At 37.7% G+C, this 16,005-nt stretch overlaps 2 protein-coding genes across 2 annotated transcripts in view; one reads left to right on the forward strand and one right to left on the reverse strand.

The window, feature by feature from the left end:
• The window catches only part of LOC131440193 (uncharacterized), a 64,850-nt gene extending 60,156 nt beyond the window's left edge, over positions 1–4,694 (forward strand). Inside the window, exons 6-8 of the mRNA XM_058611255.1 lie at positions 3,882–4,064; positions 4,173–4,311; positions 4,373–4,694. Of these exons, the coding sequence (XP_058467238.1) occupies positions 3,882–4,064; positions 4,173–4,311; positions 4,373–4,503 (453 nt within the window). The 3' untranslated portion in view covers positions 4,504–4,694. The remainder of the gene's footprint in view (positions 1–3,881; positions 4,065–4,172; positions 4,312–4,372) is intronic.
• On the reverse strand, positions 4,601–15,218 carry LOC131440194 (uncharacterized). The gene is made up of 3 exons (XM_058611256.1): positions 14,936–15,218; positions 14,436–14,605; positions 4,601–5,010 (listed from the first exon to the last, which is right to left on the reverse strand). The coding sequence occupies exons 1-3, from the start codon at positions 15,183–15,185 to the stop codon at positions 4,750–4,752; spliced, it is 681 nt and encodes a 226-aa protein (XP_058467239.1). The 5' UTR covers positions 15,186–15,218; the 3' UTR covers positions 4,601–4,749.
• Between the last annotated feature and the right edge of the window lie 787 nt (positions 15,219–16,005).

Here is a 16,005-nt window from a genome sequence, read left to right on the forward strand (position 1 = left end):
GAGCAGATCAAATTGAACTGCTACTTACAGAACACTTTTTGTTTTGCAACGAAGTGCAATGTCTTTTCTGACGTGCCGAACGAAAACGTGTTTTCGACAATTTCTGACCGATGCAGGCCCTAGCATAAAATTTGGCTAACCCCTAAATGACCAAACCTGCATCGGCCAGAAATTGTCGAAAAAAAACTTCGTTGCAAAACAAAAAGTGTTATGTAGGTAGCAGAAACCTTACGTCTGCTTAGCGGTTCAAATTGAACTGCCGAGTTTAGCAATAAGCAGTTCAATTTGATCTGCTCTGCACTGATGAGTCAAAGACGAAACGTAAAAATAATAAATTTTGGATTGTCGACATTATACTAGCCCCATTATACCTTGGACTTTTCCAGCACTAAAATTTCTGCTCATTCTGAATGCTGGTAAAGATGGCGGAAGACGATTTCAAAAAGTGACCGTTTGTTTCCGATAATTTTGAAGCGACTATGAAGAATTACATTGATTTCCTAGTACTGACACCATGTCGAAAATTTTGGTAATCATTTCGTAAAAAGAGTTACTTAAAAACACCATAGCGACATAGAAATTGATCAAAGAGAAAGTAAACAAAGAGGAACTGTTACTCAATGTTATGGTCTTTTCAGAAATTCATCAATAAATTACAAGAAACGTATAAAGTAAAAGGCATGTTCAGCAGTGTTAAAGTTCTATATTATTAATTTATGTGAGTTTTATTATTTAAACACGGAAATTATCAGATGTACAACTTTGCTTCCGCCGTTTTCCGATAGGTGGCTGTACCGGTTGAGGCTGATCCAAATACATAGATGATAATGCCTTTAAAGTGAGTGAGTACAGTGCCTACTGAATTGTCATCGCCGTTTCAGTGACAGTTGTTCTTTTTTTTTTTTTATTCAATAATATAATATAATATTAAGGCACACTGCTTAAGCTCTAAGATGCCAAGGGTATTTACTAATCTTAATTATCGTCTAACTTAAAACTAGAGTAGTATCATTATGTAATATAGTATCTGGCGATCGGTAGTGGCCGGTGAATTGAATTTAGGATGAGATGATTCCAGATGGCGATGGTAATTTTCTATGTTGGCCGCATTCTTCGGTCCGTGAGGGTCCGCGGGAAACACCCCCAGTAAATATTGTGGGAAACGGGGTAAAAAAGGGGTGTGGGAACAAAATGTTTGAAAACGACAGAGATCTAATTAGTTGCCATCGAGATGGTGAAAAAACAGGGAAAGGGGAACGAAAAAGTTAGTGACAAAAAAAAAAGATCTTGTTAATTCCAATGAAGATGGTGGACAGGGACGGGGATCGAGAGAATCGGGCGGATGTTAGTGTCGAACCTGTAGGTGGAGATTATATTTTCTGAGCGAGGAATAACACATTACACTTGTATATCAATGTGTTTAAGGTACTGGTATATGAGAAGCATATATGAACTATCCCGACTCGCCAACACATCCCGAACCGGCACCTCAGGCGGTCTACCTCGGGCCCTAGTTGTTCTTGTTTTCGTATTATTCACGATCGAAAATGTCTGTTTATGTGCTCAATTCTCGCCATATGCTGGAAGTTTTACTTTACTGTTACAATTCGAAAAAAATGCAGCTGAAGCGCATCGAATGCTCTCAGAAAATAACGGTGATGCTGCTCTGAGTAAAATAACGTGTAGGGAGTGGTTTCAACCTTTTTTTAAAATGATGATTTCGATCGAAGACAAACATGGTGGTGGAAGAGAAAAAACCTTCAAATATGAACAACTACAAGCATTGCTTGATGAAGATTCGTGCCAAACTCAAGAAAAGCTTGCCGAATCGTTGGGAGTGAGTCAGCAAGCAATTTTAAAACGTCTCACGGCCCTAGGCATGATTCAGAAAGAAGGAAACTGGGTGCCGTACGAGTTGAAACCGAGGGACATCGAGCGCCGTCTATTTGTAAGTAGGCAAAAATCGTAAGGGGTTTTTACATCGAATCGTAACCGGTGATGAAAAGTAGGCTCGATACGATAATCCTAAACACAAAAAAAACTTGGCGAAAGCCCGGGCAGGCTACATCGACGAAGGCAAAACCGAATATTCACGGCGCCAAGATTATGATTTGTATTTGGTGGGATCAGCTCGGTGTGTTTTACTACGAGCTCTTAAAACCGGGTGAAACCATCACAGGAGATCGCTACCGAACGCATCTGATGCGCCTTAGTAAAAAAGGAGTCCTTTTTTGACGCTATCCACGAAGCAATCCATTTTTCACTCTTCGAAGGATTGAAAATGTTGATCTGTCAGGCCGTGTGCCATCGAACGGAATAGGTGGAAGTCAGAAGGGGCGACATCTGGGGAATACGGCGAGTGGGGCAAGACTTCCCATTTCAGCGTTTCCAGGTACTGTTTGACCACTTTTGCGACGTGAGGCCGAGCATTGTCGTGTTGGAGGATGACTTTGTCATGTCGCTCTTGATATTGTGACCGCTTTTCTTTTAGCGCGCGCTAAACAAACAGTACCTGGAAACGCTGAAATGGGAAGTCTTGCCCCACTCGCCGTATTCCCCAGATGTCGCCCCTTCTGACTTCCACCTATTCCGTTCGATGGCACACGGCCTGGCAGATCAACATTTTCAATCCTTCGAAGAGTGAAAAATGGATTGCTTCATGGATAGCGTCAAAAAAGGACTCCTTTTTTCGAGCCGGGATCCGAAAATTTCCGGAAAGATGTGAGAAAGTTGTCACTAGCGACGGACAATACTTTGAATAATGCATCTGTAAGCTTTTTTTCGCAATAAAGCTTTTAATTTTGGAAAAAAACGGCGGAAGCAAAGTTGTACACCTGATATAACAAATAAAAATAGCAATCCCGAAATCGTTTTACTCGTGTTTCAAATATAGAAAAATTAGAGCGGCAACGAATTGTAGTTCTAAATTTGACAGTAGAACTGTTCGAATAAATAAAACTAAAATGACTGGCTGTGGAAACATTTGTTTCAGTTTCAGTTCTTTTATAGATATTTCATATGAAACTTCAAGTTGCTAAATATGCTCTAAGAAGTATAAAACGGCTTGTATAATTAAAGCGTCCATGTCTTTCTTTTTTTCGAAAAACTCAACCCTAATGTGTTGGAATTATCCGAATCTTTATCGGTTTGATTTGGTGATAAAGTAAGGCTCACACGGGTAATCCAGTAAAAGTTAATCCCTTTGGTACGAAAATTAACTTGGAATATGCCATCAACCAGCATCATTTCAAGTGGAGTGACGTCAACCAAAAAGAAGAAAAAGTAATTTATCATTCTTTGAATTTTAAATACATTTGTAAACTTTTTTTGTATTGCCACGCTACTAACCGTTTGTAGTCCTTTGAAAAACATAAAAAAATTACACCATTTCGCATTAGCATAAGATAATTATCATATTTCTATATGTCAGATCGACTACGTGAAAAATTCATATTATGTATTTTTATAAGTATTTTTAACTTTTCACCTCATTCGAGAGCAGTCCAGTTTCATTCAACAACCAGTTTGATTGATTGAACAAACGACAAAAGTGCTCAGTTACTGACAACTATTTGCACACCTCCCAGAAGGTAACTGTATAATCAATGTAACACTGATAATCTTTTGGATTAGCCCCTCATTACCCTTTCAAAGTCGTTATCGCGCGATCTATCAAACTGAGGAAAAGAGAAAATGACACCACTGTACTTTGACGAAGAAATGCGGATTGAAGGAAAACTTCACAACTGTGTTCAATTTTTTTTCCAATAATAGTGTGTACCATGAGAAAGATTAACGTTTAGCTTTGCACATTATAGTTTTTTTTTCTCTTCCTTTCATTCAACCGGATCGACGTAATTCGCACCGATGCCGATAAATAGCTAGCATTTCGCGCCTGCCATGGCCTGAAGGAACGCAAGGTACTCGAGGTTCGACGAACGTTGCACGTGTTGGATGCGAACGATGACGCGACGGCTGCCCTGGACCGGGCGGTACGGCAAAACCTCAAAGACACCGTGGACCGGTTCCCGATGGGCGACGTCGAACGACAGGTTGCCAATCAGGTAAACGAACGCGTTATACGAGCCGGGCTCTTCGTCTGCCAGTAATCCATGGTATCTTTTTGTTATCTCTCTCTCTATCTTTCCCATTTTCATTTGATCCGCAAATAGGTACTATCAACGCTTCATGAATATCCCTGCCTGGAGACCTGTCTGCCACTGATCCACTACATCAGCGATTGTGTCCGGCTGGCCTGGAAGATGTCCAATCAAACCGTTCCGTACTATCTGGACATGGATTTTACGTTAGGTTAGATTTCACGCAATTTTTCTCACAAACCTGCTATTACAGCCGATGTGTACAATTCTAGGATTGCTGCAGCCAGAGAAGCACGAACGCTACCCCATCTCGGAAAAGCGATCCGACATCATTCGAGCTTTTCTGTGGCCGGCGCTGATGCAGAACGGCCATTGCGTGTACAAAGCCGTAGTGGCCACCTAGGGATGACCATAACCTCAACATTTGCTCAAATCTTTTAATCAGCAAAACTGAAAGGCATTTCGCTATATCATTAAGCAATTGGAAGAAAATTAGTTGCGTGCAAGTTTATCTTTCGAACCAATATAATTCCATTGAATTCGTCGTTTTTAACCTATTTTGTCGAGACAGACATCGTTAATATTATGTACATATAGAGAATTTTACGCAATAAAGTTATTCGTTTCCGATCTCTTCTCTGCTTTTGATTCACTGTCCTTTAGAGGTGCGAGCGAGTGTTTCTGCGTTTACGAGTGGTACTAAATTAAGCCTAATTTTTACGGTGCCATTGGTACATTCCAACAGGTGAGTGCTGTAAAATTGGACAATATCGGCCGCAAATTTGAAGTACCGTTCCTTCGGTTTCTGCAAACCTAGGGCGTACGTGCCGTTGCAACCGGTTTGGCGAATGAATAAGTGAAAGTGGCTGCTGGCTGCGTAGATGGTAAGGATGTATCGAATTCGGTGGTGCTGAAAGTAGAAAAATAACTTTGAATATGACGTTTTTTTTGTTGGGGTCTATTCCACTACATTTATTATGATATTATGATTATGATTATGATCATACGTACGAGTCGTTTTTGGAATGATAATTATTTAATGACCTGTATTTAAAACTGAAACTGTTATGATTCAAAATAATAAGTAAGGTGGTTTCTAGAAAAAAATTATGAAGGAATTTAAAAGAAATATGTTGGCATTTCACCATAAGGAATCACAGTGGCTGCAGTATCTTACGCAAATTGTTGAAGTTTGACTTTATTGGTAAAGGTATTTATATTGCAAAGCAGCCCTCGCTTTCTAGTGATCAAAAATGCTTTTATTTATGTTAATTCAATTTATTTTCAAATATCGTTGTGTTGTAAGTTGGTCAAACGATACTAAAGACTATCAATATTATTTTCACTTTTGGAGAAATTTTTCTGAATTCTCTTTCAATGATTACGGAATATTCATGCATTTGTCGAAAATTACTTCAGTGGAGCTTAAAATATGATAGTTTAAGTTATAAATATCTTCAAATAGTGAACAAAGAGAATCTGTCATTGTAACATAGGTCGTAATGGAAATTCTATTCAGAAATCATGTTTCGCTTCGAAATATCGAAACTAAAATTAATGCTTTGGATGGACCCAGAGATGTCCATCTTCTCTGTGTGACGAAAAACAAGTGTAATTTCTCCCCTCGCACTGACAACGTCAATGAAAGCTCTTCTCTTTCACACATATACACAACTGTTATATAGAGTATGCACGCATCATGAGAGCGCGTGTTTATTTTCTTTCGCGTGTAGCACTGGCTCACACGAAATAGATAGTTTTGCTCTCAAATTCTCTGAGGTGGACGCAGATATTTCCATCGAAGTGTACAAGCCGGTGAGCACTCTGGTTATCTGGTTCTGCAATTTATCGTTTTGCTTTTCCTTGCTGTGAACAAGATTTTCATAGCAAGGCCAGCGCTATCTTCTATAAATTTAAAAAAAAAACACAGAAGTGTTCTCTCACTAGTATGCACAAGTGATCACTTGGGTGTATTTAGCACGTGAGAGCGATTCATGCGAAGAGAACGTAGTTCACTCGCACCAGATTCTTTAAACACAATCACTTACTCAAAGTCTGTCTATTTAACACTTTGAAGAAGTGCTCTTTCCTCTATGTTTGGTGTTCGTTTGCTGCATCCCAAGTGTAGACATAAAACTTACACCAGCGTGTATCACTCTAGTGAAATGCCAAATGTCAATGGGCCTACACAATACGAGAAAATATTGTGAATTTAGATCGAATAACAGAATTTTTATATATTTTTACCAGCCCAACATTAAAGGGTGTATTCGTTGGAAATGGCACACACATATTTACTTACCAATATTAAACTGATCATTGAGTATCTTGAAATTTTCAAGGAATGAAAAACTACTAATCAGTTGTGATCTACAAAGCTTGTTCTATTCATCTAGAATATCTTCTATTTAGAATACCCTTATTTCAAGTTTCTCAGTATTTTTGTTGTTTTTACCAACAAAATTTCTTAACACCAGCTAGTGGGTTTATATCTCTTGACTCAAACTTGACTCCGTTGGTGCGGTACAACTCCAACACGTTTCTAGTGTAGTGGCAGGATGCTAGAACAGACCAAAGTAAAGGTGGCCCTTTGTGCTTCCTTATAAACTTTTTTGATCCACCTAGTGGAGTAACGATGCCTTTCTCATATCAATCATACTATCATATATAATACTGTGATATTCTTCATAATAATTTTCTTCGATTTTCAAAGAATTACCGCCATCGCTTTGTTTGGCCATCTACTGACAATGACTACCGATTGGAGTAGTTTTGAAGTCGATTTAGATTTTTTTTAAACCATCACTTATAGGGGGTTTGGGTCTAAATAAAGAAAAAAACATAATTTTTTTCAGAACTATCGTTCCACAAAATAAACTTAAACGTTTTGCATAATACAACGCATCATTCGAGCAACATTTTATATGCTCCCCTTTTTCACATTTTTCGCAAAAACAAAGAAGGCTTCACTTGATCTCAATTACTGTGAATTTCACACAGCGAAAAGTGCACAAATCTAATCAAACTGTTCTAGATTTGCACTAAACTGAGGATATTTAGCTTCGATTTGCGAGAAAGAAATTTTAATAGTTCTTTAGAAAACTTTTAGAGCCATTAGAACGGCTGATTTTGTGTGATGCTCTCCACCGTTGTCCCTTTTTCGTTATTTTTTCATCAATGCAAACAACTAGCAGCTGAGACGTAATAGCTCTTGTCGGAACCGAAACTAGCTTTGCAAACAACACACAATACATCTCCTCGCAGTGGCGATAGAATCCAAACTGATTCAATTTTTGTTAAGAGGTTTCTTTTTACGTGATTTCGTTTATAGCTTTTGCACTAATATGCTGCTATTTTTAAAAATCTATATGCTGCTATAAAAATAGCAGCATATAGATTTTTAATGTCAATTATTTTATTTTGGATTTGCATAATTCATTCAAAGAAACTATCAAAATGCTGTAGGGATCCGTTTCTATCATTCAGAAGGAAGCATTTTTCGCAAATACAAAGAAGGCTTCGCTTGATCTCGATTACTGTGAATTTCACACAGCGAAAAGTGCACAAATCTAATCAAACAGTTTTAGATTTGCTCTAAACTGAGCATATTTCCCTTCGATTTGCGAGCAAAAAATCCTAATAGTTCCTTAGAAAACTTTTAGAGCCATTAGAACGGCTGATTTTGTGTGATGCTCCCCACCGTTGTCATCTTTTTGATGTTTTTTTCACCAATGAAAACGACTAGCAGCTGGGACGTAATCGCTCTTGTCGGAAACGAAACTAGCTTTGCAACTATCAGGATGCTGTACGGGATTCATTTCTGCCTTTCAGAAGGACCAAATTGTGCAACTCACTACGATATTAAGAACTGTTCGGAACATTTTTCTCGAACGATTTGTTGCACAGCAGCAGATATTTTGTTCTCTTCCTCAGAACGCGTTCTGTTTGGTTTTTCAATAGTGTACTATTAAAATACTTCAATGCTATTGCTATACACGCTTAAGTTGAAAAATTTCGATTCTATTGGTAATTAGATTATATAAATCTTTTCACATATCACTGCGCTATCTTTAAAAATGCGAGAAAGGCAAACGCGCCTTATGAATTATCTTCATTGATACTTGTTTATACCAAACATTTCAGAAAAGTTTAATTTTGAATTATTTGAGATTATGTCACACAACTGAAAATTTTATCATAAAATTGTGATCATATTTCCGATGGGGTGTAGCAAAAATTATGTTGATTCGTTAGATACAACAAGAGATATTCACTATCAAAAACTTATCACTCTCTCAGAGGGTAAATTTTGAAAAGGCGCCCCATAGTAAAGTAAGTCGTATTCACGACAAAATTATTGAGAAATGCGTCGGTGAAGAAGTATTTTTGAGAACGCTTCTTAAAAATCATGACTTTTGGTGTCCATTGCATCTCAGCGCAGACTAATCAAAACTCAACAAATCAAACCCGTATAGATAGAGTAGAAGTTTTCGTAGACCCCTACGTTTCTGTTTAATTTTTTATTAATTTTTGATGGTTATTTAAAGTCAAAACTTTTTTTCACTAAAACATTCGCCATTTTGTAGCTGTAAAACCTCCCCAAAGTAACAAACAACGAAAAGGAAAACGTTGGGGTCTGGTTTTTATATGTAGAAAGTGTGTGCAAAATTTGAACAAAATTGGTGCAGTAGTTTTTGAATGACATCGGACACGGACTTTACAAATCTGCTTTCGAGAAAGACGCGTTTAAAGTTTTTTGTTTATAGAATTGAAGGAAAAAATTTAAAAATAAGAAGCTCGTAGGGTCTAACATTTCCAAAAAATCTTTACCTGTGCGCCGAGCTCTTACTCCTTCGCAATTTGTGATAAGCGAAGATAAAGACCCAAAACATGCTGAGTTTTGTTCCGATAGGCTTGAAATTTTCACAGAATATTGTTGAAATGTTTTACTATAAGAAAATACAAAGAAAATAGTAAATGATTTTTCAAAAGTCTTAGACCCTACCCGCCCCGTAGAGAGGCATTTTTTGTTTAGCCCCTTTAAGTGAAATCTTCTATGGGACCACAGGACCTTTTATTTGAACCCAAGTTTGTGAAAATCGCTCAAACCATCACTGAGAAAAGTGAAAGAGATTTTTTTGGGAAAATATACTTCCAGAATTGGAAACGGCGAGCCAGGATAGCTGAAATAAGTTTCTTTGGACGTCTACTGATAATGGCTATCGAACAGAATAATTTTGAGGCCGGTTTAGAAAATTATTTGAAATTTTTTATTTCGCCCCTTCAAATGATGGTATAAAACTTTTAACACACTTTACACTATAATTCCGGAACGGGAGTTCGGATCCCGATGAAATTCAGTAGTTTTGTACAGAACCTTAAGACCTTTAAATAAAATCTATAATTCCGGAACCGGAAGTTGGATTCAGGTGAAATTCAGAAGTTTTGTAGAAATTCATAAGACCATTCTTTAAGTTTGTAAAAGCGGTTACGCATATTTTCATTTTTTTTTTGCATGCTTTACCCCGGCTCCGGACCCGGACGTTAGATTAAAACAAAATTCAAGAATTTTGTATTAGATTATAAAAAAAAATGGTCTTTATACAAATAATATTTAGGAGTTTTCTATGGGACAACAAGACCTTTCATTTGATTCTAAGCTTGTGAAAGTCGGTCCAGCCATCTCCGAGAAAAGTTAGTTAAAAAACCGTTACATATCCACATACACTCAAAGAAATTTTGCGTATTTTGCGTACTTAGTCGAATGCTATATGACACTCCGAGCCTCGGTTCAAAAGTTGGTTTTCACAGTGATTGCATAACCTTTCTATATGAGAAAGGCAAAACCGCTATATTTATATTGAACCGCGAGGTAGCGTTAGTAGTTCAACATAAACTGCTAATGCATTGATGAATCGAAAACTACACGTAAAAAGAGGGTTAAATTAGTTATTTGTATACAAGAACCCAGGCGCGGCAACTATGGGGGGGGGGATGGCAAAGTACTTTTTGCCCCCTCAAAAAATTTATTGGAGGGGCCATGTCCCCCCCCCAATATTTTGGCAACTGGAATATATTAGAAAATTTGCTAGAAATATCCAATGATATAACCCTTTTTTCTGTTATCCCCGTAGTTCGTCTCCGTAATCTTTCATATTTCTTAACTAAGTTACTAATATTTGTTCTAACCTCTCCTTTTCCTTTATAAAAATGCTTTATATATAGCAAAGTTCAATGGTTTGTAGTAATAATTTTTTGTGCCCCCCCAATATTTCATGGAACTTGCCGCCCTGCAAGAACCGATGTTCAGTTGCCGAGAGTAACCGTAGCATGGCAAGGCACAAATCTCCAAATAACTAGGAGAACATGTCATTTAAGCCAATATGTTATGATTCCTAAACCGTAGCACTTATATAACTGCTGTATGTTGACGGCTAGAAAATCATCACTTTGGTTCATTAAGCACGTTAGTAAACACGTTACACTTCGGAGTAAAACAGCGTTTTGTAAGAAGCATTAAATTGCTTGAAGGTTCATGTTGAACTGCGAAGTGATATTAGTAGTTCAACATAAACTGATAATGCGATGAGTAAATAGAAGGAAATATATCTGCCCGGGAAGTTGACGAAAGTCGGTCTCGATGTAAATTTCGCCAACCATTACGATACAACACAGTTTGGTGAACAACTTTGTGTAAAATTTCCGGGCGCTTGTTTTCATAGTGTTGCTTTGCTTTTCATTTCGGTCTGGGACTTTTTGCATTATGTAAACATGTAACTCAGGTCTCTTCTCAATAGTAAACAGAGGAAAAACATTGATAGTCTTCGTTTCTCGTTACTCATGAATCTAGGTGAGTTTCCCTAGTTATTTGAAGTATTAGAAACTGGAAGTTTACGTAATATTATTGGACAAACTTATGTATGTAAAACCGAAGTCTTGGCATTACATTCCTTCTGTGGAATTTGGCCATTCTGTTACAACAGACTTCGCAGCCGATTTATAGCGTAATGAATTATTGCCTGGCTAGTAATACGACCATATTGACACTTAGAATCCTTCCATGTTGGGATTCGAACATACGACAACTGGCTTGTAAGCCTAGTGTCCTATGCATCGAACCGCCAACCCGGGCATGCGTAAAGTAAGTAAAGTGTAATTGTACTCAATTTATACAGGGTACAAAAAAAAATTATGAAAACAAAAATATGTTTGGATACACTTGTACATATGTAAGTTATTTCGACATAGTCACCATCCCTATCGATGCAAGTGGTAAGCTGTGGGATCAATTTTTTGATGCCTGCCTCGAAGAAATCTCCTGCCAGCTCTTTCGTCCACTTCTTCATCTCCTCGTCCGCTTGTTCCCAAACATGTGCACCTTAAACGAAGTGAAGAGATGTAAATCTGAAGGGGTCGAATCAGAGGAATACGGGGGTGGTTCAAAACGTCCCTTCCAAAATAATGCAGGAGTTTCTTCGTGGCGTTGGCCGTGTGAGGCTTGATATTGTCGTGCAGTAGGTAGGCTTCCTTCGACAGCATGCCATTTCTTTATACTGAATCAATTTTCAATTATTTAGCGTCTTATAGGTGCTATTGTCTTTTGTGACGCAAATTTCACATTTGGCGGGATATGCGATCGACATTTTTTGCGTCCAGTGTTTTAAACACACCAACCTCGGATTGGTCCCCTTTTGTACGAGCAGTGTTGCCAACATGTCGAAAAAGTATTCCATACAGCTGCGAGAGTACCAGTACTCTACTCAAAAAGAAAAGCATTGCAATCACCGTGAAACCCGAATCCAACTGTCATATAACATTCGAACCAGTTCCTCGGTATCACAAAATGTCACAAAAAACTCACTTTTCTCCAAGATGGCTGAAATGATTTTAACAAACTCAAGCTCAAATGAAAGGCTCTTTTGCCTCATAGAAATTCCTTAAATTTCATATGGATTTGACTTCCTGTTCCGGAAGTACAGGGTAAAAAATTCTATAAAGAATTTCTTAATTTTGCCCGGATCCGACTTCCGGCTCTGGTATTATTACAGAATGATAAGTGTTTCACGTCGTCAATTAAGGCGACGATGCAAAAAGTTTAAATTCTGCATAAATCCGCTCAAAACTGTTCCAATATGTAGGTCATGTTAGTTGCTGATCGTAAGAACTGATTTCGGTAATACCGGTCCTCAGAATCTGCATCCGGAAGTGATGGTTAAAAACTTCGACACGATTTCTGAGTTGTGTCTGGATCCCACCTCCGGTTCCAGAATTACAGAGTGTATGGTGTTTGCAATTAGGAACCGCCATTTAGAGCGACGGGAAAAATTCTCCTTTTTGTCTCAATTTCGAATTATAAAGGGTGATTTTTTAAGAGCTTGAGAACTTTTTTAAACAATAAAACGCATAAAATTTGCAAAATCTCATCGGTTCTTTATTTTAAACGTTAGATTGGTACATGACATTTACTTTTTGAAGATAATTTCATTTAAATGTTGACCGCGGCTGCGTCTTAGGTGGTTCATTCGGAAAGTCCAATTTTGGGCAACTTTTTCGAGCATTTCGGCCGGAATAGCCCGAATTTCTTCGGAAATGTTGTCTTCCAAAGCTGGAATAGTTACTGGCTTATTTCTGTAGACTTTAGACTTGACGTAGCCCCACAAAAAATAGTCTAAAGGCGTCAAATCGCATGATCTTGGTGGCCAACTTACCGGTCCATTTCTTGAGATGAATTGTTCTCCGAAGTTTTCCCTCAAAATGGCCATAGAATCGCGAGCTGTGTGGCATGTAGCGCCATCTTGTTGAAACCACATGTCAACCAAGTTCAGTTCTTCCATTTTTGGCAACAAAAAGTTTGTTAGCATCGAACGATAGCGATCGCCATTCACTGTAACGTTGCGTCCAACAGCATCTTTGAAAAAATACGGTCCAATGATTCCACCAGCGTACAAACCACACCAAACAGTGCATTTTTCGGGATGCATGGGCAGTTCTTGAACGGCTTCTGGTTGCTCTTCACTCCAAATGCGGCAATTTTGCTTATTTACGTAGCCATTCAACCAGAAATGAGCCTCATCGCTGAACAAAATTTGTCGATAAAAAAGCGGATTTTCCGAATGGACCACCTAAGACGCAGTCGCGGTCAACATTTAAATGAAATTATCTTCAAAAAGTAAATGTCATGTACCAATCTAACGTTTAAAATAAAGAACCGATGAGATTTTGCAAATTTTATGCGTTTTATTGTTTAAAAAAGTTCTCAAGCTCTTAAAAAATCACCCTTTAGTTATACGCCCGAATTAACTTTCCTATTACTATCCAATGAACGTTTTTCGAAAAATATTGTGTTTTTTAGCGGGGCACAGAATGCGACGGAATCGCCGTAGAATAGCGAAGTAATGAGCGTCGGAATCACAGATGCCAGGCTGCTGACTTGCATGTAAATTTTCCTATTTCTTTTGTAAGCACACTGCCATTATACAGACTTTTTACAGATTTTTTAAACTTTTATATACAATTTTACAGACTTTTAAAATTGTGTGCTTCCTGTTTGTTTTTTCTCGTCATACTTATAAAATTTAACACTTGCGTTGGAGGATATCTAGTATGCAGATGTGGAAATTTTTCCTGGCATCTCTGCCAGGAGTTGGACAGTTGTTTTAACATCTTTGCTGCCTGTTGTACTGAAGTTTATAGCATTTTTATATCAAGCATTAGAGCGAATAAAGAAATAAATCGTCTGGTGGATTAAAGATAATTACAGATTTAAAAGGTAATATTCTCTAGCGACAAGAATTATTTATTTGTTTACTAAAAGCATTAACAAGTATGTATCTGTCAAAGACGACTGAGTAGAGTAGATGATTTATAATTTTTATAGTAGTTTATTTTTATAGTTAAACATTCAAAGAGAAGAGTTTTCATATAACATTTTCCTGATTTTCGGAGAGGCTTTGAACCCCCCTGTATACGCGCCTGGCTACTACTAAATACTAGGTTGAATAAAATTGGTTTTAGAGTGTCCAGTTGGTTTTCTACAACTGCTTTTTGGACACCATAGGCAACTTTAAGCAAAACAAACGGTTTACCAATATAGATGATATAAAATTTCAGGCAAATCAAAGAAAATCGATTCTGATTTCGTCACCTTGTCTGTTGTTAATTTTGGAGATTCCTCCTACGTCAATTTAATTTCAATGCACATATTTCATCACACTTTTGATTGTGTTGTCTAAAAAACGAGTTTTCATATAAATGTTGACTCGTGTAAAGAACCGCTAATTGTTGTTTTCTTAAGATTATGAATAGAGCCTTCAAAGAAAGATGAGTAAATAGTACCTTAAACTTGAATGGTCTCACCAGACATGACCCGTTCGGAAGCCCACTGAGCAGTTGCTCACTTTGCAGACGATCTACGTTGTAATAGTAGGACTCTACTTCCACTGTATCATAAATTACGTTGTACACACCATGTCGTGTCAGGTCAGTGCTCTTTTCTCCAGAAACATCTGCGCATTAGAAACAAGTTAGATGGAGGAAAATGATTAGACTAGTGTTAGTTGATTTTCCGGTTTGCCACTACCAATTAGGCAGTTACATTTGATTGATTGATTGATTTCCTTGTAATGCTCAATTAAAATAGAGTAGTTGTGGTAGATAAAACATCCGGGCGACATCGGAGAAAAAACACTCGATTTGTTCCCGTACTAGAAGAGATGCTTGCTTCTCATCTTTATTTCTAGCTTCTGGTAGTAAACAGAAGAGATCATTTTTACTTACGAGTAACCAAGGACAAGAAGCAAGTGCTGGAACAAAGTTACTGTATCAAAATTAATCACCTGTTACTGTAGTCAACGCATCAGGCGGCTGAACTGCGGAGCCGGTGTTGTGCATTTGCCGGTGACATTGGTATTGATCTTCATCACGTATCGAAGTTGTTCGGAGGCTGCTGCAACTTTGCGCAACCGAACTGTGAATGTCGAGCTGTGGTCGTGGCCACCGTCTTTGGCAGTAAGCAAGCTCCATTATGTCATTGCTGATGCGCTGGAGCAGGTTCAACGATATTTTCACACAACAACAGCAGCACATCTCGAGAACCGGTGCGTTTTATTTTGCTTTTTCTAAGAACTTTGTCAACACTTTCTTTTATGATGAAAATTGAACTAATTAACGGAAAACAGTACTTATTGTCAGTTATAATGTAGTTTTAATTGCGGAACAATTTGATCGAAACTTGAACGGTGCAGCGTGATTCTTCGATTCGTATCTTCCTGTGGTGTACGAGCGGAGAAGATCGGTACGCAGATGTTGTCACGAGGACATTGCATTATATACTAATGTGTGATAATTATTTTATGCCTCGTTTATCACTGGAATAGCTGCACATTTGTTCGTTTTCCTTGAATCTGTTTTTTTTATGCATATCGACAAAGAAAATACAAGTGTTTTGCATATTGCTTCTTTCATCTGAGCATTACTTTTTTCTTTCCTGTCGTAAGACAAAATTCAGCCTAATCGGTTTGACATTAGATAGGTTATAAGCGTCTTAAGGTTTCACATAATTAGGCAGGAACATTGTAGTAAAAATCTGTAGTAAATTTGAATAATTCTGTGCCAAAAAACATCGAAAGGTCCAAATAGCAAAAAATAATCACATGTCAGTACCTACATTCATCTCAGCTCTAGTTGCCATTTCTTATATGAAAACCATTAGTTAAAGTGAGATCTGCTGTCTCTGTTCGATAGCGTGACTTTAAGAGAAAGATAAAATTAGGAGCGTTCGCTTCGAGTTTTCGATTTTTTTTCTGCCGAATTGCTTTTTAGAGCCGAAACAGAGATGTTGTATTCGATTTCATAACAATTGGTAGATTGAAAGTCGAGCAATTGGGAAATTAACATGACTCTAATA

This window comes from Malaya genurostris, chromosome 1, assembly GCF_030247185.1.
Source record: "Malaya genurostris strain Urasoe2022 chromosome 1, Malgen_1.1, whole genome shotgun sequence".
Classification (NCBI taxonomy): Eukaryota; Metazoa; Arthropoda; class Insecta; order Diptera; family Culicidae; genus Malaya; species Malaya genurostris.

What these genes read in the sequence shown, in the direction of transcription:
- LOC131440194 (XM_058611256.1), bottom strand. Translation starts at nt 15,185, where the DNA reads ATGTGCTGCTGTTGTTGTGTGAAAATATCGTTGAACCTGCTCCAGCGC. An exon ending in TGCGTTGACTACAGTAACAG is followed by an intron (nt 14,606 to 14,935) that starts GTGATTAATTTT and finishes TCTAATGCGCAG; the next exon opens with ATGTTTCTGGAGAAAAGAGC. An exon ending in TGAGACCATTCAAGTTTAAG is followed by an intron (nt 5,011 to 14,435) that starts GTACTATTTACT and finishes TTCTACTTTCAG; the next exon opens with CACCACCGAATTCGATACAT.